The following is a 23,025-nucleotide window of genomic DNA, read 5'->3' on the forward strand; positions in this document are numbered from 1 at the left end:
GGCGAATAAACTGAAACTCTCTGGAGGCTCTAGACTTTCACGCAATGCGGAGAATCTACTGCTTGAACCTCCCACTTTCAAGAAGGAAAGAACAATGGCCCAATCCTTTTCAGGCAACGCAGTGAGAATCTGGAACTCCTTTCCACCTCAGCTCCGGACCACCGCCTCCTCCCAGGCCTTCAAAAGGGACCTCAAAGTTCTCCTCCTCCAGAGACACCTCCAAAAGTAATTCACGTCCTCTTGCTATTTGTGAGGAAGACTTCCCACTACTGATAATTTCTACTTTCCATGACCATGGAAGTGCCTTCCCAGTGTATGCCTGTGGTTGGAGGGTCTGCCTTTTTGCAGTATTTTCCATGTACTGGTGTTCGGTGCCCTTTTGTAACATGCACACACCACTCTGCCCTTGTAACACACGGTTGCTACCACTCACATGTTTTTACCTTTGATACTTGCACAAGTGCCACCTTGCCCACGTAACGCTTGTTCTTGTGCCTGAGTGTCTAGCACTTATTGCAGTACTATACCTCAAATTATACTCTGTTTTCTCTTATAACTGCACACTTGTCACTTTCCTCTTGTGCACTTTTGACTACCTCATGTATTTTTGGTTGCTCACAATTTTTACTCAAGTATTTTGTTTGCTCACGATTGTCACTATTACCTTTACTACCTCATGTATTTTGGGTTGCTCACAGTTTTTACTACCTCATGTATTTTGTTTGCTCACAATTGTCACTATTACCTTATGTAAGTAACGTATGTTTTTGCAATCTGTTCTTTTGTAATGTTTCTCATTATGTTTCATTTCTGTTCCTAATGTGAAGCGCTCTGACGCCTTCGGGTAAAGTCCGCGCTATATAAAAATGCATAAATAAATAAAATAAATAAATAAATACCACCAAGACAGCATTCTGACCTCCTCCCAGGAGTCAGGAAGGAGAGGCTTTGGCTGGAAGGAGGTAACACCTTCCCTCTACCAAGAAGGCTTGTGAAGTGGCACATCAAGGTGGTAAGCTTCAAAGGCTGCACCGCCTCTGATCTGCATCAGGGCTGACTCCCTTTGGAGGAAACAGCCCTCCCCCAGCCACAGGCACATGTGCAGGAGCATCCAGCGTTTTAACATTGCGGACGGTGCTGCACAATGTGGCAGGCACCACTCGGTGTCTGCCGCCTTGTGCATGGAAATGTAGGGGGGTACCATGGGTACCCCCAGTGCAGCGACACCTCCCCCAACAAGGGGGCCTGCATCGGGCCCCCAAACTAAATCCCTGCCAGCCTTTCCATGGTGGCAACGCCACCATGGAAAGTCGCCTGGCCACACACATCCTAATATGGCGGACGGTGCCTGCTAGGCACGTCCACCATATTAGTGGCCCTGCTCCACCCGCCAGGCAAGCAGCGCAATGCCACCAGCGGAAAAGCGGCGGACAGACTTTGCGTCCACCATGATACCCATCCTAATATGGCGGGAGGTAAATCCTAATGTGATGACGGAACGATCGCCACTGCCGGCCTGGCGGCTGCAATCGTTCCGCCAATGTAATGAGCCCCTAAGAGACCCCCTGACACCAGATCCTTAGTACTGAACAACCGGCATCAAAGAGGACAGAAGAAGGGACCCGCACCAGCCTCACCAAGACTAGCATAAAACAAAAGAGGGATACCCTGCACCTGTTGCAACATTCTTGGAACTGCCTGATAAATTTAATTTTTGGTCCACCCAGAAAGAGGGACCGCTGTAGAAGCCTGAAGCACACTCAAACTCCCCTGGACTAGTGATACTAGTAACCTGCAAACTAAAGGTAAAACAGCCCTCCAGATCCGAAGAATCACTGGCCCTCTGAGGAATAACCCAAATCCAGATGGTTTAGTGCATTGTGGGAACTATAGTGTAGCCTTCCGCAAAGTTAAAGGCAGCTATCGCATTCCCCTGGACCATTGGACATCGAAGCAACTTTATGCTCTGCTTACCACTGGCCAGGCTTGTTGGTCGCTGGTTCGGCAACCGACCCCTTTACTTGATGCTGCATTAAGAGAGAACACCATCCACGATGTCAGCAACCACTCTGTCTTTTTGCATCTTTTTCCCTCGCACTACCGTTTCAGTGGTAAAAGCATCTCTCCTGCTTCTCCCGTCCAACATCAGGGACAGCCAGGACAAATCTGCACCCAGGCTTCATGGGCCAGGTAAAACAGCAGCGGCTGCTACTGGATGGGGGTGCTGGGGCGGGGTGTGAGGAAGAGGAATTAAATGAAAAAGGAACTTACCCCTGACAGCTGGCCACCGCCTCTCCTCCATCCTCCGTCCCGGTTTCCTTCATCTTCCTGTCCCGGCCGGCAACAGGAAGCAGCCAGGCAGACAGGCTCTCCTGAGCTAATCCCAACGCTGCAATGCAGCGTTGTGATTGGTCTGAGCGCTATGGATTGGCGCTCAGACTTCAACAGGCAGCCTGCGCATGTTCCTGACCAGGCTGTGTAATGCAGCCTGGTAGGAACGTGCAAAGTGTGCCTGAATTGTTTGGTCAGCCTAAGAGGGCTAGCCAAACAGTTCATGCACACTTAGAAAGTGCACAGCACTCCTCCCCTGCTCTGGCCAGCCCCGCCCGCCACTGACTGCCGTAGGGAAAATAAAATTATAATAACAATATGTTATCTTTTTCTTTTTTCTTTTGAGCAGTGGGGCGATGCTTCTCTGCCTTAGTAGAGGAGCCGCCACTGAGGTAAAATGGAATTGACTGTTGTGGTTTGATCTATGACCCGCATCACCTTTACCCTGCAAGGATGCCACACAACTCGACCTGCAAGTGACCGATTGTCACTGGTGGTTTCTCCCATTGAACTCAAGCTTACATTTTCACTGTATTATTTTCCACTGATTTTCTATTGCTTTGAAAATGTATAACTCCAGTTGTATGTATGCTAATCCGTTTGTTTTGGTATCTTTCTTACGTATTCCATGTTGGTTGGAAGAAATACTGCTTTGTTACCACATGGGATAACAACCTGATCATGTGCCTCAATTTGCATGCCCACTGCTTCCCTCTTTCGCACACAAACGGGATTTAGGAGTTATTTAGAGTTTGGCCAATGCGAAACAACCACCCAAAATAGTCAGCTGTCATATTCTCCCTTTTGGGAGTATATAGCTATGTATACCCTCCAAATATGGTCGCCAGGGTAATGTACCATGGGGCTCATTTATGAGCCCTTGCGTCACTTTTATGCCACTGGGGCGTCACTTTTTGTGACGCACCAGTGGAGTAAAAAATGTGCCTTGTTGCACCATATTTACAAAGTGACGCATCTAGGTAGATGCGTCACTTTGTAAACCCCTGCGCCACATTATACCTGCGCTAGGTATAATGTATGCAAGGGGGGGCGTTTTGTCGCAAGAAAGAGTCATAGAAGTGACGCAATGAAATCTATAAGATTTCACTGCGCCATTTCTTGGACGCTAATGCATCAAAATCTTACACCTGCCTCATGGCAGGCATAAGACTGACGCAGGCACTAACAACATGGAACATGTGAAAGTACACATTGCTGGAGTTGTGTCACTTTTGTGATACACTCCAGCAATGCGGCACTTTTGCGTATACAGATACGTCAGAAATACGGACGTATCTGTAACTCCTTGCGAGATGATGCGTCATACTGTAAATATGACGCATCATTAGTGTCGCAGGGAGAGCGCAGTGAAAAGTGATGCATCGCTGTTTTCACGCTGCGATGTGTTACTTTTCATAAATGAGGCCACATGTTTTCAGTAATTGCCCGCATCTGCAAAACTCTAAATAACCCCCTTAGTCTCTGAAAGTTGGTGGGCCATTTTAGCTCTATCTGGCTGTGATTCTTAATGTGTAGCCTCCAATGATCCTGCTTTTGTTCTGATCCTCACTTTATCTCACAGCTCCCTATGCTCCTTCGGCTAGTATTTCTGTTTGTCCCTAACCTATGATGCTCTCCTTACATGTGTTGCTCTCTTCTTAGTGCGTTGTTTTCTGTACTCGGTGGGATGCTCTCTCTTGTGCCTGAATATCTTTATCATCTGCTTGAACTGTAATCCTATCCCTTCTCTGTGCTTTTCCCTACATCTACCATCGTGCTATGGCTTCTGTACTAGCTATGAGGTGATCTCTTCATCCTGTGATGGACATGTCTCTTCCCCGGCCTTTGGTGGATATTCTAAGACTGCTGTCATGTTTTTAATTTCAGATGTGTTATCACGATGAAAAATTCTGTATCATCAGCAAACGTTGGCAAGTTCTACTATGCTGGCCATAAGGTGAGCTCCAAATTTAGCTGATCGTGAGAATGAAATTAGTGGGCTCCAAAAGAGCAACTGTTCTGTACCTGTGCTTTGTGTAGGTTTCAAAACACGAAATTCTCCAGAAAGAAATACACATCAGGTTGATGATAATTGTGGAATCATTTCCCTCCAGAACGTCGCATCAAGCAACACTTTTATAGATTATTTCATTTAAGATTTCTGTTTGTTTCAATAATTAATTCCAAAAAAGGAAACCAATTCAGGAGATATTAGAATGAGAAGAGTTCGCCTGTTTCATTTTCTTTAGTGGACAAAAGTCCCTGAACCTGTAGTGCTGTGTTTCTTCGTTAGCAGCCACACCTAGCAGGCACCCCCCCTAGCGCTCAACATCATAGGAGACATGTTATACGTAGTATGTTATATGTCATACACTGTTGATAGCAGGGATACCAAGCCAATGTATGCCCACACCCTGTACAGACAAGTCGCGCATATCTGTAATGTATTAAATGTCTGTAAAAAATCCCAATACAAATATTGTTTAAAAAAAATAAAAAAATTATATATATATATATATATATATATATATGTATATATATATATATATATATATATATATGAAAATCAGCTCCTTGCAGTATCGCTTTTGCGCAGCCACATCAGCATGCCAGCAACGAAGGAGACGGACCAGCCAGGTACAGCAAGATGTTAAATTTATTTTTCACAGAGAAACAGCTACGCGTTTCGGGCCAACTTGCCCTTGTTCACACTGTATATATATTTATTAGGTTTTTCTTTGTGAACAACAGTTCCAATTGATCCATCGGGACGACAAAAAACAGCAGTGTATAGCATGAGCAGTACATTGTGTATGAAAACACGGAAACAAGTGCGCATGAAACAGCAATGTACATATAAACTCAGCTAATGAGTCAGTAGAAATTTCATGAGTGTACTGCCACACGTGCTGTGTTACTTCATTAGGGGAATTTCAATAATATTCATAAACACTGAGTATCGCCACTTGAGGAGCAGGTCAAACTCAACCTTAGAGGAGAACCTGCAAAACACATAATGAAAAAGTAAGGTATGTTGCGAATTGTGGCCTCGGGTCACTCTAGGGGCCGATTCGACACTAGCAAACAAATATGATTGATGTCAGTAGCCCCTTCTCATTAACTCTGAACCTGTGTAGCTGGCCATGGTGAGCACCAGGCTGGGAGCAGCCTCTGTTAATAAACAGTATAACCAAAGCACTGCATCCAGGCCCATTTCTGTCAGTCAACACCAACACCGCTACCACCAGTATCAGAATTATCACCATCAATACAATAGCACCTCCAAATCTAGTTTTGCCACCACAACCACAGATACTATCATCAGTTCCAGTACCACCACCTCCACCAATACCACTACCACCAATAAAATGTCAATACCGCCACCAGTGCCACCAGCATTATAGCTACACCAATACAACCATCACTACAGAACATGTACAAAGCCAGTAGGTCTGGCTTTTACTATGCAATCACATAGAAACATAATTTCTGTTTACATGCATTGTTACTTTAAACTCGCACCTTTGGACTTCGCCAACAGCACCAAAGGGAAAAAGCCTTGGCACAAACCTTTATTGGTAGTTATGGCCCACTCTATAAATGCATGTGGTATTTGTATAGTGAGCCCCAACGGACGCCTGCCCACCGCACATATTCCACAGAGCCGCCGCCGCCATCACACCCGAAATAAGAAGAACCATCAACGCCTCCCTCAGGTCAGGCATCTGCCTAGACGACTGGAAATGGGCAGAGGTAAAACCCCTCCTCAAGAAACCAACGGTCGACCCTACGGACCTGAAAAACTACCGGCCCATCTCTTTCCTCCCCTTTGCAGCCAAAGTCATCGAGAGAATCGTAAACACCCAGCTGACCGCCTTCATTGAAGAGAACTCCATTTTGGACGCCTCTCAGTCTGGATTCCAGAGCAACCACAGCACCGAGACCGCCCTCCTTGCAGCCACCGACGACATCCGCATGCTACTGGATCAGGAAGACACCGTGCCCCATCATCCTTCTAGACCTCTCCGCAGCTTTCAACACCATCTCACATCGCACACCCGCTGCCAGACTTCACGACGCGGGAATACAGGGAGTCCGACAGGACTCAGAGGATCCGACTCCCGCCCTTCCTCACCAAACCCACAGAAATCAGCTGCGGAGTACCCTCCGGCAGAAAGATAACCAGCGGGAGAGCTTTCTCCTACATCGCAGCAAATACCTGGAACGCGCTCCCTGTGAACATCAGACGCTCCCCCACACACATCCAGGAAGGACCTTAAGACCTGGCTCTTCGACTGACCCGGAGATGCCCCTCCCCCCAGCGCCTTGAGACCCTCACGGGTGAGTAGCGCTCTATATAAACCCCTGGTTGATTGATTGATTGATTGAGAACCTAGACTGTCAAAGGCAAAGATACAGTTAATGAGTGACTGGAAGCTTTAGAGCAGAAGTAGACTGTTGTTGGCTTTGTGTTGTAGTGTTCTTTAAAAACCTGTATCTAGAGCTTTTTCATAAATATGAGTAGGGTTTAGGTGGTCCTGCTGATAGTAGGGTGTTCTTGCAGAACCTGGAAGTATAGGCAGAGACCTGTTTGCTTGTTTTTGAAGCTTTCTGATTCACTGTCTTGTACTGAACATTTTATTTCCACAGCTAATCTGACTAAAAGATAGAATTCCTTGATATTTGGTGTGCCTGAGGGGAATCTGTGAACTTCCTTTGCTGAACTTCTCTAGTCCTAAGCTCTAGTTCTAAGCGTTTTGCCCTCTGTAATTGGACGCTGAGCAGGTGTGGAGTCTTTCCTAGGGTGATAAGGAAGAACTATTCAAAGAGCCAGGTATTCAGCTATTTCCTGAACTCAAGAATTGAGGAGACTCTGATGTGTAGCGGCAGGTAGTTCCAGGCCTTGGGAGAGATTTAGGAAAAGGCCTGATGTGGGCATGTGGGAGTTTGGAAGAGCATAGGTACCTGGATGATTTGTGAAGGATGCTGCTATGGAATTAGACTGGAACCATTGTTGTGTAGTGTTTGAAGGTGTGTGTATGAAATCTGAACTGAGCCCTTTTGTTTATTGGGAGCCAGTGGAGGGGTGGGGAGCGGAGAGGAGAGGAGAGGGGGGAGAGAGAGAAAGGGAGAGAGAGAGGAGAGAGGGCGAGAGAGACACTCTTGCATGCCTCTCGCTGCCAATAATTGAATGTTTGCAGTCGTCTGGTGAGTTTTTTTTACTGAACCTGGCATAGAGAGTGTTTACTTAGTCAAATTTGATTGTGAGAAGGGCATGTAGGACTGTTTTGCAGGGGCTGGTCGGTAGCCATTAGAAGATTTTACTCAGCATTTTCAGGGTAAGGAGGGATTTGGCTGTAATGACATTGACTTGGAGGGTCATGTCAAGTTTGCCGTCTATTTGATATTTTCTGTATTTTTAAAGCACCCTGTTGCCCCAAGGGGCATCCTGGTGCTGCGGATATTGAGTGCCTCTGATGTGCAGAGTGAGGTGCATGAAAAGAGGGTCTGACTAATTATCTTCCTGGGAGATAAGCCAGGTCTTGAGTTGATTTCAGAATCTGAAATCATTCCCTTCCGTCCTTAGGGAGACGGGGTGATGGTTCTGTTCCGTGCAGACTAAAATGGAAAATGATCTGCCTCCTCTGGTGGCCATCCTATATCTCGGGACCGCCAGTAAAAGGGTATTAAAGTAGCTGGCTGTTGGACACACTGGAGTTTTGCTGGGTGCAGGTCGAAGTTGGGACTGGCCAGTAGGGCTGGAGCCAAAGCAGTTGTCATCCTCTTATTCCTCTTTCAGCACAGCTCTTCGGTCCTTCTTTCTTCTTCTTCAGTCTGAGGAGACAAAGTTCAGTGTCTCACCTAAATACTAAATTTAAGGGTGTTACAGGCGTGTGCAGGTTGGAATCATTAGGTCCTTTGCTTGGGGTGAGTACACTCCCTATAATGCCACTCTCTAGTGGGATGGGAGCATGAGCCTCTCTCTGGTTGGCTGTGTACCTTCATCTTCAAGATGGAGGGGACTGAGATGTGTGCTTCACCCAGCCTTCCGCACCCGAGGGGTGAGGTTTGCAAAGGTGGGCACAACTCTCTCCCTAACTTGGTTTTCCTGTTGATTCTCCCACATAAAGAGTGGATCAAAAGTGATGGGAGTTGGTTGCTGAGGTCAGCAAAAGACAGGGTCAGCTAACAAAGGTGGCATGCCTTTGAAGCGTCCCCTTCATGGACCCAGTCCATCCTATGGGAGGAGGCATGACACCTCTGCCCAGGATGGGCTTTGTTTCTGGACCCAGAGAGTGGATGCCCTCTACCCAGGGGTCTAGTAACCTGTCTGGTGGTGGAAAATGGCAGGTAGCCATTGAGGAACCACACCAGGGCTAGTCATTTTCAGGGGGCATCTCTAAGGTGCCCTCTGAGTGCATGCTACATTTAATCCCACACTGGCATCAGTGTTGGTTCAATTTGCTGAGAAGTTTGCTACCAAACTTCCCAGGTTTCAGTAAAGACCATTATGTAGCTGTGGAGTTCGTAATGGCCAACTCCCAGAACATATACTCCTTATGGCTTTCCTGCACTTACAATGTCTAAGAATGAACTTAGATACTGCAGGAGTACAGTGCTCATGCAGCTGTACCCTCACCTGTGGTCTAGTAAACACTGCTAGAGGTTTGATGTACCTAGGCCACAGGCAGCAGGTTGCAGGCATGGCATCCAGGGATGTGGGCCATGCCTACTCTTCACTTTTCTCTGCACCAAAACACAGTCTGCAATAGCAGTGTGTGGGTATTCAGGTGCAGGGTCTCTAAGGGTGGCACAATATGTGCTGTAGCCCTTAGAGGCCTTCCCTGGTCACAGTGCCCTTGGTACCTTTGGCATCTTTTACAAGGGGCTTACCTGTGGCCAGGGATGTGCCAATTGTGTGTACAAATGTACAGTTTTGGGAAGGAACACAGGTGTTGGGGCCTGGTTAGCAGGATTCCAGCACACACTCAGTCAAGTTGGCATTGGGTATCTGTCAAAAGGTTAGAGGGTAACCATGCAAAAAGGGGACTTTCATACACAACCCTCCCCCCAAACCAAAGGGGATGAGACTAACCTTTCCCAAGAGAGTCTTCATCACCTAAGTGGAAGAACCTCAAAAGTCCATCTGCATTGGCAAAAGCAGTTCTAGGTCTGTGTTCCACTGAAAAGTCCATTCCCTGTAGGGAGTTTGGTATTTTCCCATTTCATTTGCATTAGCATCTGAGAGGTCTGTGGCCAGTTTGGATTAGGAAATGAGTCCCAAACAGATAAGGTCTCATAATGGTCCATATCTTCGGTTGCAAGGGATGTACCGGGCCTCCACCCACAGGGTGACCCAAGTAAAAATGTGTGCCCTGCCCTACCTGGCATTTGGATGCCTTGATAGTCAGCCCTGCAGTTTGCAGAGCCAGTAAAACCTTTGCCAGGTGGATCAGGTGATCCTTCCACGAGTAGCTAAAGACAGCAATATCATCAAGAAATGCTGGACTAAAGTTCTCCAACCCAGCAAGGACTTGGTTCACCAACCTTTGGAAGTTAGCAGGGGCATTCTTTAGACCAAAGGGCATAACAGTGAACTGACAATGCCCATCAGGTGTGGAGAATGCTGTTATTCTTTGGCTCCTTGTGCCATGCCAATCTGCCAGTACCTTGCAGTCAAGTCAAATGTGCTGAGAAATTTGACTGCCCCTAGTTTATCTATCAATTAATCAGCTCTGGGTACGGGATGAGCATCTGTCTTAGTGACAGCATTGAGTTCCCTATAGTCCACACAGAACCCCATCCCTATTTTTCCACCCAGGGGGTGAGGTTTGGGGACTAAGATCACTGGTCTGGCCCAGGGACTTTCAGAGGGTTCAGTTCTCCCTAACTCCAGCATTTTGCTAACATCAGCTTTGATGCTTTCCTTGACTTGGTCAGACTGTGAATAGCTTTTTGTTTTGACAGGCAAGATGTCTCCGGTGTCCATATTATGGGTACACCAGTGGAGTGGGTCTGACCAGGGGTTAGGGTAGAGAGCTGAGCATACTGTTGCAGGATATGCCTGCAGTCAGCCTGCTGTTGGGCAGTGAGGGTTTCTGAATAGAGAACTCCGTCCACTGACCCATCTTGGAGGCAGTAACAAAGGAGGTCAGGGAGAGGTTTGCCCTCTTTCTTCTGATCCTCATCTGTGACCAACAAAATGGACACATCAGTCCTTTTACAGTAAAGTTTCAGGCGGTCCACATAGATCATCCTTGGGGTGCCGGCTAGTGCCCAGTTCTACCAAGTAGGTGATCTCATGTTTTCTCTCGAGGATAGGGTAAGGGTCCCGCAATTTGTCATGGAGGGCCCTTGGCGATACAGGCTCCAAACCCACACCTGTTGCCCTGGTTATAATGTGGTAAATTAAATTTACTTATTACCTCATTTCTGAATTTCTATGCTTAATAAATCATAATTTCTTGTCAATGCAAAGCGAGGAGTCCGTGGTGCTCAAATGAAGGAGGAGAAGACCAATAACTCGAGTTAAGGGGAGCGCTTCCAGCACCAAGCGGGCACAGGAGCAATCTCTCAAGTTCCTCTCTTGAAGTGGGGGTTTTTATTTTCAACAGCAGAATATTTATACAGTCTTGGTCACGAGGCAAAATAGAGGAACAAACAGGTCGTGGCAGATAGAGGAACAAAGATCAGCAAGAGGAGCAGAGTGTGAAGAAATGGGGGCGTGTCTTAGGCTTCGTGAGGGGACTTGCGATGTGAAATAGTCTGACAGTTGGAAGGGGGAGGCTTCCTCATTTGGGGGTTTGTGCTCGTGCTTCATGTCAGAAACATGAACCATCTCTGCGGGGGAGCAGGAACTCATGTACTGGTTTCCCGGACTTGGCAGAAACCACAGAGACAGATGGTGAAAATGAGGAAGGCCAGGTGCAGGGGTGTCGTGCTCGTGCTCGGGGTCTTGGGACACCAAAGGGTGAATTAAAAACAAAATGGTGCCGGCTTTTAATGTGGGCAATTATTAATCGCGCAATGGGGATCGCGCAAAGGGGCATAATTAGATCGCGCAGAGGGCAGCGAAGGGGCATAATTATAGATTTTATTTCCACATTCCCTCCTTGCCCCAGAGTGTACCTACATTATATCTCAATTTGCATGCGATCATTTATACATTCTTGTAACATGATTCTTTCCCTTTCTCTCTGCTGGACAAGTGTTTAGGAATGCATTTTGCAGCGCATAGACCGCACAGGGCAGGACCACATTGGATGCAAAGGCAGCATCCAGTTATTATCAGGAATATTGTACCTGCTGCTGACAGCAGTTGCCATCCCCAGGACGATATTATCTTCCAGAACCAGTCAGACCACGTCCAAGTGCCAGGTTGTTGATGTAAACTTACGGCTATCTTGTGTAATTTTGTTATGGCCGTGTATACAGATGGGGAATTATCAGGAATAAATATACAGCAGCTAGAGCCTATAATTTTACAGGCTCCGCCTCTGTCAGCCAAGATGATGTCAAGGACAAGGCGATTTTGGAGAGTAACCAATCGTATGGCAGTCTGCTCCTGGGTTAAGCTCCCCAGGGCAGACGCCGTCTGGTTTACACCAGCCTCTAAGGTCCTTGTCAACCTGCGTATAAGCTTGCTGTTCTGTACAGGGCCAACAAAGAAGAAGAACCCTTTGTTAAAATCTGTATACTGTTCCCATGAGGTTTCCGTTTGGTCAACCAAGGAGGTATCGATCGTTCTTTTATGTCTGACATGGGGCACTAGGAGGTCTCAGTGGTAAGTGGATGGGGCCACAAAGACAGGGGGTAACAGGAATGCTATATAGCAAGTTCCCCCCCAGTTCAAGGGCAGCTGCACATAGGCCGTTTGGCCACAGATGAAATAAGTATGGCGAGATGCTAGAAATGAGGACTTTCCTCTGTCTTCAAAACTTATAGTGGTATGACAGTCACTGTGTCCTAATGGAACAGAGCCATTTTTCTGGATGCACAGGTGTCCTTTTACTGGTGAGACCGAGATGGAAGGGGGACCAGCATTCTTTTTAGGTTTGGTATTTAACATCTTGTAGGACATGGTCATGTTCCCTTGCTTGTATTCTTCACTTTCTAGGACTGTACCGGTCGCCTGAGGATCTCCCTCCTTATTAGGGTAACAGGCAGTATTGAGTACCTTGTTTAAATCCCCCCAAGGCCACCCGTTCTTGCATGAATTATTTCCGTCAGGGCAGGAGGTGGGGGTAGTATCGTCAGCTGTTATTAGGGCGAACCAGGCTTCATAAGTTCCATTATAAGAGAATGGGAAAGGAAAAAGAGGCATCCCACCCTTTTTCTGATGAGGTGGGATGCGGCCACATATCCAACAATTGGTGCTATTACTGGCCTGCTGAGTGTGGTGTAGCATCTATATGAAGGTATTGTTTCGCAAGGCTAGTCTATGGGCTTGTTCATGAGGGGGTAGGTCGTGATAGGTGTGTTCCTGAGTGCTGTTGGGTGTATGAGAGGTGTGTTGTGTTGGAGGAAAAACAGTGTGGAGAATCCAACCAAGACACGTCATATCTGCCATGAGGAAAAATAATACTGTCAAACATATAATAGGACCATTATGTCTTTTTCTAGAGTTAATTTTTTTTTCTCCCACATAGTCAAGGTGTTAAAATCCATTCCCATGCTCCAACCGCTTCACCACTGGACCGACGCCCAATGGACTTAATTAGCCAGAGTCCGAATGGCAGACCTTAACTTTGATTTGTAATCCTGTTGTGGGGTTAGTTCCAAAGGCAATAAAGATTGTTCAGTCACAATGTCAGTGGGATTGGCAGGGCCATCAGCAACAGTGTCTTTTTGTCCAAAATGTTTCCGGCAGTGGCTTGCGTGGAGCCAGCCCTTCCTGCCCTCGACCTTCACTGCTGTCCGTGTTGTTAGTAGTACGAGTCTTGGCTTCTTCCACCTGGGCTGGAGGGGACTGGTCCGGTCGAAGTTCCTCACGAGGACCCAGTCCCCGGGTCGGATGGCGTGTTCTTCCGGGTTGGTTTTGTCAGGGAGGGTGGCAGCAACCTGAGAACGACAAGATTGGAGTGCAGACATCAAGGAAGCCAGGTAGTCAGTCAGCATAGTACTGTCAACATCAGTTATTCTTTTAGGCCTTGGCGTACCCCATATATTTGGTGGTCTGCCAAAGACCACTTCATATGGAGATAAGCCAGTTCTGGAATGGGCTATCATACGCATGTAGAAGAGGGCAACCGGTAGGCTACCATCCAGTCCACGCCTTTGTCAGTGCATATCTTGGCCAATTTTGTCTTCAAAGTTTGGTTGTGCCTTTCTACTAGACCTGCTGCCTGAGGATGTCTTACACAGTGAAACTTCCAAGTGTACCCTAACAGAAGAGACACTTGCTTCATGAGTTCAGAGGAAAAAGGTTGGCCATTATCTGAGTAGATGACACGGGGCAACCCATACCTCGGGAAAAACTCTCTAACTAATTGTTTAGCAGTTGTCGTTGCAGTGTAATCTGGGACGGGATAGGCTTCTGTCCATCTGGTCAGAGCACACACTACAACTAGCACATACTTGTGACCTCTACATCTCTCCATCTGGATATAGTCCATCTGGAGAACTTCAAATGGATGGTCAGGGGGTTGGAATCCTCCCTGTTCCACCTTTGTGCCTTTTCCTGGGTTGAACTGATTACAAATCATGCAAGTTTTAACTTTTTGTTTGGCTGCAGCTCTCAAATGTTTGTTGTGCCATATATTCTGTATGCTGTCTAACATTGCTTTTTCTCCCAGATGCACTGGTCCATGTATGGTGTTTACCATAACCTGTACCATGGCATCCGGTAGAAACCATACTGCTCTTTCAGGTGTCATCCAGCCTTGATCTGTAAGGACCCCTACATTTGTCCTTCCATTCTAGCAGTTCCTGTGGTGTGGCGTGACTTTGGACATCCTGGATGTCAGAAAAGGGGTCTCGTATTGTATATTGGCGGTGTGTAATTCTGTGTTTGCTGCTAACTTGGCTGCACTGTCTGCAGAATCATTCCCTTTTGATATTTCATCTGTTCCTTTTGTGTGCGCTTTACATTTTAGCACTGTGATTTTCTCTGGTAACTGACTGGCCTCTAAGAGGGCAGTGATGTGTGTAGCATGCTGTGTTCTGGACCCATGTGATGTGAGAAATCCTCTCTCTTTCCATAATGTACCGAAGTTGTGTACAACTCCAAAGGCATATTGTGAATCAGTGTAGATGTTAACTGACTTTCCTTTTGCTAAGTGACATGCTCGTGTTAGGGCTATGAGTTCTGCTGCCTGTGCCGACAGTATCTCTATCTTGTGTGCTTCTAAAGTGTCTGTACCATTTGTGACGGCATAGGCTGCTGCTAATTCTCCTGTGGGGAGTCTCATACATGAACCATCAACAAAGAGTGTCATTTCTGCCTTAGCAAGGGGAGTATCTTGTAAATCTGGTCTTGGTTTGGTCACTAAATCAATTATGTCAATACAATCGTGAATTTCTTCAGTAGGAGAGGTCAGTGGCAACAGTGTTGCTGGGTTTAAAATGTTGCAGCGTCTAATCTCAATGTGTGGCTGAAAAAGTGTCATCTCATATCCGGTGAGTCTGGCTATTGTCAGATGCTGTGTTTGTGTTCTGTTTAACAGAAGTTCTACAGCGTGTGGGACCTGAACTATCAGATGATGTCCCAATACAATAGAATCGCTTTGTCTAATAGCTTGTGCAGTAGCTGCTACTGATTTTAGACATGCAGGCAATGCTTGTGCTACTGGATCTAATGTGCTTTAAAAATAACCACATGGTTTATGTTTGTCTGCTTGAAGTTGGGTCAGAACTGATAGTGCTGTACCTGAGTTTTCTGTTACAAATAATGTAAAATCTTTGGTGTAATTAGGTGTTGCCAGCACTGGGGCTTGACACATAGCTTTCTTAAGAGACTGAAAGGCTTGCGTGTGTTCATCTGTCCAGGGTAATTGTGGAGTAGCGCCAGCTTCGAGTGTTGTCAGCTGCACTAACGGTTTGGAAATTGTGGGATCCACTGTCTACAATATGAGGTGAGACCAACAAAGGCTCGAACTTGTTTCTGTGTTGTTGGTTGTGGTATTTGTTGTATGAGTTGGATGCGTTCCTGTGTAAGCTGCCTACCCTCCTTTGACAGCAAGTGCCCTAAGTATGCCACTTGCTGTAAACAAAATTGGAGCTTACCAGGGGACAATTTATGGCCATTTGCAGCTAGGAATTCTAGTACTAATAGTGATGCTTCAGCACATGCTGCGTCAGATCTAGCCGTAATGAGGATATCATCTACATATTGTAGTATGGCTGTATCCGTGGGCATTTGAACAGTATCTAGTTGTCTTTTTAATGCTTGGCTATATACGCTTGGACTCTCTGTGAAACCTTGAGGAGCTCTTGTGAATTGGAAACTTCGTCCTTGTAAGGAGAAGCCAAAAAGGTATTGACTGTCTGGGTGAATAGGTATGCTAAAGAATGCGTTTTTCAAGTCAATGAATGAAAAATGCGTTGCTTCCGCATCTATGGCTGTGAGTAGGGTGGAGATGTCTGGAACCACAGGGTGTTGTGGAACGACACATTTATTGAGCTCTCTCAAATCCACCACTAGTCTGTAGACAGGCAGTGTTCCTGGTTCCACTTTTTTATGAACTGGTAAAACAGGGGAATTGCAAATGTTAGAAGTTGTTTCCTTAATCACACCTGACTGTATTAGGTCCTGAATAATTAACATTAATGCTTGTTCAGCCTGAGGTGGAACTTTGTATTGCCTTATGCGTGGTAGTTGGGCTCCCTCTTTCAGTGTAACCTTGTGAGGTGTTATTTCCATACATCCTACTGTGGTGGAATCAGTGGCCCACAGGGTGTGTGGCAAATCTTTCAAACGCTCATCTAATTCTCTACTTGTGTAGTGGCCCTTGAAATCTCGCAGAAATAGTCTGACATCTGTAGGTGAGCAAACAATGACAGCTCCTAATTCTTTCAATGTTTTTATACCAAGCAAGTTTTCTGGACATGAATTTGTCAATATAAGATCTGTAGTTGTCATGAGGGGACCAACCTGCAAGGGCAGTGGCTTTGACGTGACGTTTGTCACAGGTTGTCCCGAGAAACCCAGAGATATACTTTTTGAACCCGAGAGAGGAGCCTCTGGGACCTCTTGATGGCTTATTGTTGTTTTACTGGCCCCAGTGTCTAGTAGAAACTTCCTATCCTCCCCAAGAAGTCGGACCTCTATAAATGGACCTGTCTGATCAACTGGAATGGGGATTAGGGGCAGTTTGTCATCTTCTCTCTCTGGGCAACATCATGAGAAATCTGGGTAATATTCAGTGTAGGCGCTGTCTATAATATTCATTTGGGCCATTTGTGTTGTCAGTGGAACTGAAGGTGTTGAACAATCTAGGGAACCATTCTGTTTTGGCTGATATGAGCGTGGCTGGGTCTTACCAGTAGCCAAATTGTGCTTTAAGACAGGGCAATCTTTAACGAAGTGTCCCATCTTTTTGCAATAATTACAAGTGCTTTTTATATTTGTCTGGCTACTTGGTGTCTGTTGACGCTGGGGTGCAGTTTGGGCTACTAATGCTTTCATCTTTGTGTCTTTCATGCGTTTCTTATCATTTTCTTCTTCATCCCTAATGCGATTCTGGTGATATTGTAGCATTTGTAACACCTGTGGAGGTGTATGTGCTTGCCAGGTACTTTCTACTTTTAGTACTCTGTCCTTAATGGCTGGCAAGGCGTTATCTACTAATTTGGAAACAAACAGATGCGGGTAAGCTTCACTTGTCAGCGTAAGGCCGCTATTTACCGCAAAACACTTTTCAAGTCTAGTGTAATAATCTCCTATGTCTTCACCATGTTTCTGTTTGCAGGAGGAAATGGCATCCCAGTCCTCCTTTTTTACTGTTAGTAACTGTGGTAGCACCTTTAAAATAGTGCCAGGAAGTGCTTTTAGTCTGTCTCCTATACCTTGACCTACTACTCTAGTATTTTCGTCATTCTGAAGTTCAGTCCATCTAATGTGTTCACCTGCTACTTCCCAATCTTTTTCTCTTAGTTTGTCATATATACCTGATGGCAACAATAATTTCAGAATTGCTGTGATATCAGAAAGAGTATATGTTCCCATCATTAATACATCTCCTAATTCCTTAAAGAATCCAGCAGGATCCTTTGAGTGGGAGGGAACCATCTCTTTCATCCTAAGTAACTCAAGTTTTGTCAAGGGTACATAAATGAAGACGCGTTGTAGCGCTCCATTTGTGTCAGCTCTGGGGTGGACCTCTCTCATGGGGAACTGGCGTGTTTGAGGAAGTCTATTAGTTGATCCACACGTATTATGGGGAGATCTATATGTTATGTTATGTTATGTTAAAATGAATTTATATAGCGCACGGCTACTCCGACAGAGTGTCCCGGCGCTTTCCACAAACAGCTCAGTGTGTAGTAACATAACACGAAACAAAATACAGAAAAAAAGAAAAAGACCCACCAAAAGAGCAACTAGACATTAAAAAGCCACGTCTTCAGGCTCTTCCTAAATTGAAACAGATTAGGGATACTGCGTAACGCCAGTGGTAGGGAATTCCACAACTGGGGTGCCTTAAAGCCGAAGGAGCGGCCCCCAGTGCGGGCCTTCCGCACACGAGGAACCACGGCAGTAAAAAGAGATTCGGAACGCAGTGAACGAGCAGGGCGGTAAAAGATCAGCCTGCGCCGTAAATACCCGGCCCCGGAGCCAAACAATGCCTTGTGCATCAATGTAAGGGATTTAAACATAATCCGCTTACGGATGGGCAGCCAATGGAGCTTCTGTAACAACCCCGAAGCTCGCGATCGCCTATGCAGGCCAAAAATCGCGCGGGCAGCAGAATTTTGCGCCACCTGTAAACGCTGGACCAGGTAATCAGGAAGGCCAAGAAAGAGGGCATTGGCATAGTCCAGCCTAGACCCAATAAGCGCCTTCACGGTAATCCGCCTGTGCTCCGCAGAAAGCAATGGAAGAAACTTGCGGAGCATCTTCAAAATACCGAAGCAAGTTCCAACCAGACCAAGTACATGGGCTCTCAATGACAACTTATTGTCAAGTTTAACCCCGAGATTTTTGGCAACCAAGGATGACTGTGCCGGAGGGCTCATTTCAGCCGGCCACCATTGCCGCCACTCAGGGTCAGTGACACATCCAAAGAATAGAACCTCCGATTTACTGGAGTTGGCCTTCAAGTTGTTATGCTGGAACCAATCGAATACCATGCCCAAACAGCCCCGAATACTCTCTCCATCAAATGGCTGATCTTTGCCACATGTAAAGAGGAGTTGCGTATCATCGGCGTAGGACACGATCTGGGCCCCGTAAGCCTCCACCGCCGCCGCCAAAGGGGACATAAAGATGTCCAGTCACTTTATGGTATTTCTGTCTAAAATCTATAAATGTGTTGAGAAAAACTGAACTATTGTGGAGGAACATGTTATCAGCGCAGTCAGACAGAAAATCTTTGAGTCTTGGATCATGTTTGAAATGAGTGTCATTGAGTGTGATGAGATGTTGTACCATGTAGAGACTTGCTAATCTTTGATGTGAGCGTGGTAATGCTAGAAAAAGCTGGGCTATGAGATCATTGTCATATATCTTATATTGAGAGACCCATAGGGTCGCAGTTCTGGCTATTTCCTCCTCCTCCGGTGTAAGCGGAGGTTCCTGGTCTAACCAGTAGTCTAATGCATTGGATGTATTTTCAAATAACTCATCTGGAGATGACCGTTCAGAGTGACCTTGGAGGAATGTAGGCGGGGGTGTTCGTGAATTAGGGGCGGAAGAACGAACGGGTAGGACTTTTTCAGTAGGTTCAGTAATTTCCTCCTCAAGTTTCTTATTCTCTTCATTTGTTTGCAAGTTTTGCAGAATCTGGGTCACATTACGGGTGAACCTGTCTAGTGCATCATTTATAAGTTCTAGACTAGTGTGGTCGGATGCGGAATCTAATAAGTCAAAAAGTGAAACTGGTACATTTCTTTCCTCTGCTTGTATGTGTTTTATGAAACAGCAAAGGAGGAACCTATACATGTGCATTTTTACAGGGTGTGATCTTCTTGTAGTCATAGCGTTAATGGCTCGTGAGTTCTCTCCAGTACGAAGAAACTCCGAGGCTGCTTGAAGAAACGTGTCAATTGCTGGTAGATGTCTTATTTCTTCCCAGGAGTCATGAAGTATTTTACTTATTCGGCCCGCCTCCCCTGTGTTGCTCGGAGTTGGGTCATAAGGGCGGTCGGGAATTGTTTTACCTGGGTCTGGACCTACGGCACCCCCTTCTGGAGTAAGAGGTGGTGCGTTATGTTGTGAAAGGGGTGGCGGAGGCAGAGGGTGTTGAATGACTGGAACTTCATAGGGTGGTGGAGTATCTAAGAGAAAATTAGTAAAAGTATCCTCTGGTAGTGGGGCTGTAGGCTGTGCTGATGCAATGTTAAGGTTTTCAGGTGCAGATGGCAATACAGGATAAAAACCAGTAGAAATGGCTGATTGTTCCCTTTTATTCCTTTCACTAACTACTTCTTTCCCTATTTCTTGTAACTGTTATTTCTTGGCCTGCTTTGACATTCTTTTACCCTTTTCAACTTTATGCAATTCCTTCTGTTGCCTCCTATGGGCTTCTTTTCTCCATAATTCTACTGAGTCACTCTGACTGGCGGACTCTCTTTTTCTTCCATAACTGTTCCTCTAATTTCATAATACACTCCGTATCAAAACTTCCATTTTCAGGCCATCTATATCTGAGTTCTAGGTCTTTAGTATATTCTACCCATAGATCACAATAAATAAGTGCACCGACACCATGTTTTGCATACATGAAGTGTCCTGGAGTATCCCGAGGAGGAAGGGGAATTTCCTTCTCAAGAATACTCCTTTTGGTTGCCATCTTACGTATTTTCAAGAAAATAGGCATGATGGCAAGACTTTCAAAGATTTTAGAAGTGAGAAAAACACAAAAAGAACAAATATCTTAACCGTACCCACGAAAGAGGTGAGTCCGTCTTTTATACTAGTTTAGTAGTCCTCACAAAATAAGTGAGAAACCCACAAAAAACAGGTATCTTTACCGTGCCCACAAGGTAGTGAGTCCGTCTTTTATACTAGTTTTAGTAGTCCTCACCAAAGATAGGTGAGAAACCAACAAAACGCATATCTTTACCGCCCCCACAAAAGCTGTGGGTTCGTTTTTATACTTTTCAGCAGTACTCACCGAAAAATAACTGGAAGGCCACTTGAAGATTTTGGGAAAACGCGGCGCGCAGTTTCAAGGTGGGATTTGTAGAACCTCGGACTCGTCTGCTTCGCAGGTTGGGCTTTGGTTCAGGACGTTCCGCTATTTCCTCACCGCCTCGTGTGGATGCTGGGCCGCAGTCGGTCCCCCTCTTCGCCTCGAGGGAGTTAGCGGGAATTCCCCGCGTTGTGCACTTTTGAAGTCCGTCAACGGTCAGGAGGGGACAGTACCGGGTCCAATATCGCCGGCGCGTGGGGGAAAGGGAAGGTCCCTGTTCCGGGCGCCAAATAATGTGGTAAATTAAATTTACTTATTACCTCATTTCTGAATTTCTATGCTTAATAAATCATAATTTCTTGTCAATGCAAAGCGAGGAGCCCGTGGTGCTCAAATGAAGGAGGAGAAGACCAATAACTCGAGTTAAGGGGAGCGCTTCCAGCACCAAGCGGGCACAGGAGCAATCTCTCAAGTCCCTCTCTTGAAGTGGGGGTTTTTATTTTCAACAGCAGAATATTTATACAGTCTTGGTCACGAGGCAAAATAGAGGAACAAACAGGTCGTGGCAGATAGAGGAACAAAGATCAGCAAGAGGAGCAGAGTGTGAAGAAATGGGGGCGTGTCTTAGGCTTCGTGAGGGGACTTGCGATGTGAAATAGTCTGACAGTTGGAAGGGGGAGGCTTCCTCATTTGGGGGTTTGTGCTCGTGCTTCATGTCAGAAACATGAACCATCTCTGCGGGGGAGCAGGAACTCATGTACTGGTTTCCCGGACTTGGCAGAAACCACAGAGACAGATGGTGAAAATGAGGAAGGTCAGGTGCAGGGGTGTCGTGCTCGTGCTCGGGGTCTTGGGACACCAAAGGGTGAATTAAAAACAAAATGGTGCCGGCTTTTAATGTGGGCAATTATTAATCGCGCAAAGGGGATCGCGCAAAGGGGCATAATTAGATCGCGCAGAGGGCAGCGAAGGGGCATAATTATAGATTTTATTTCCACAGGAACTCCACAAGTGCAGCTCTTTGGTCACACCACAGCCTCTGGAGCTGATTTTTTAATGCCTTTTCCATGTACTCCTTTAGCTAAAGCCTAGCACATAGTCCACAACATCTTGTTTAGGTTCATGGAGAGATCTCTCCCAACCTTCTTTTACAAGTGCAAGTGGTCCCCTCACAGGATGGCCAAACATAAATTCAAAGGGGTAAAACCCTACTCCTTTCTGAGGCACCTCCCTGTAAGTGAAGAGCAGGCATGGCAAGAGGACATCCCATCTCCTTTTGAGGTTTTCAGGAAGCCCCATGATCATTCCTTTCAATGTCTTGTTGAATCTCTCAACAAGTCCATTGGTTTGTGGGGGTAAGGGGTAGTGAATTTGTAGTTCACTCCTCACTTATCCCACATATGCTTCAGGTCTGCAGATATGAAGTTGGTACCTCTGTCTGACACCACCTCCTTAGGAAACCCTACCCTGGTGAAGATGCCAATAACGGCCTTGGCTACTACAGGAGCTGTAGTAGTCCTAATGGGAATTGCCTCAGGATACCTGGTAGCATGATCCTCTACTACCAGTATGAATTTGTTTCCTGAGGCTGTGGGTGCTTCCAGTGTGCCAACTATGTCCCCATCAACCCTTTCAAACGGAACCCCACCCACTAGTAGTGGAATTAAGGGAGCCTTTGGGTTTCAGCCTGTTTGCCACTAGCTTGACAGGTGACACAGGAGCTGACAAACTCCTTCACTTTCTGGGACATCTGGGGCCAATAGAAATGGCTAAAAAGCCTTTACAAAGTCTTGGTCTCGCCCAAGTGCCCAGCTAGAGGGATGTAATGGGCCAAAGTGAGTAAGAACTCCCTATACAGTTGAGACGGCACCACGGTTGGGGTCTCTGGCCACAGTGTACAGGAGTCCCTCCTCCCAATAGACCATGTGGGAGTCACTGACATCTCCTTTTACTTGGTCCACAGCTTGCTGTCACTGGTTCAGCAGATTTGCTACAAAGGCACATCTGTTCCCTAGAGGGTCCTCCTGGTCCCATGAGCTCAGCCTGGTACGGTCCAAGTTCCATGGGCTCAGTTCCATCTGGTGTTGACAAATCCTCTCCCTGAGGAGAGGGGTCCTGAGCTTGTTGCTGTGTAGAAGCTGTTTCCCCAGTCTTCTTACCCTTTCTCTTCGGAGGTTGGGCCAACCCTTCAGGCTCCAACACTCCTTGTTCACCCTGGGCTCGAGTTTGTGCTCTTGCCTTCCCACACTCCATCCCAGGGATTTTCAGCATGGCTGCATGTGTCTTTGTTTCTACCTCAGCCTATGCTGAGGTCTCCAGAACATTTCCAAGCAGACACGAGGCTGTGAGTTTTGGAGAGACCACTACCTATTTCAGGCCAGCCACCCAGTCTCATGTCATC

General features: G+C 46.4%; 1 protein-coding gene across 2 annotated transcripts in view; it reads left to right on the forward strand.

The window, feature by feature from the left end:
* The window catches only part of BTBD16 (BTB domain containing 16), a 957,777-nt gene that overhangs the window by 599,252 nt on the left and 335,500 nt on the right, over positions 1-23,025 (forward strand). For both annotated transcript variants that reach the window (XM_078641204.1, XM_078641205.1), the window contains exon 10: positions 4,219-4,288. In XM_078641204.1, the coding sequence (XP_078497330.1) occupies positions 4,219-4,288 (70 nt within the window). The remainder of the gene's footprint in view (positions 1-4,218; positions 4,289-23,025) is intronic.

This window comes from Lissotriton helveticus, chromosome 5_1, assembly GCF_964261635.1.
Source record: "Lissotriton helveticus chromosome 5_1, aLisHel1.1, whole genome shotgun sequence".
In the NCBI taxonomy this organism is placed as follows: Eukaryota; Metazoa; Chordata; class Amphibia; order Caudata; family Salamandridae; genus Lissotriton; species Lissotriton helveticus.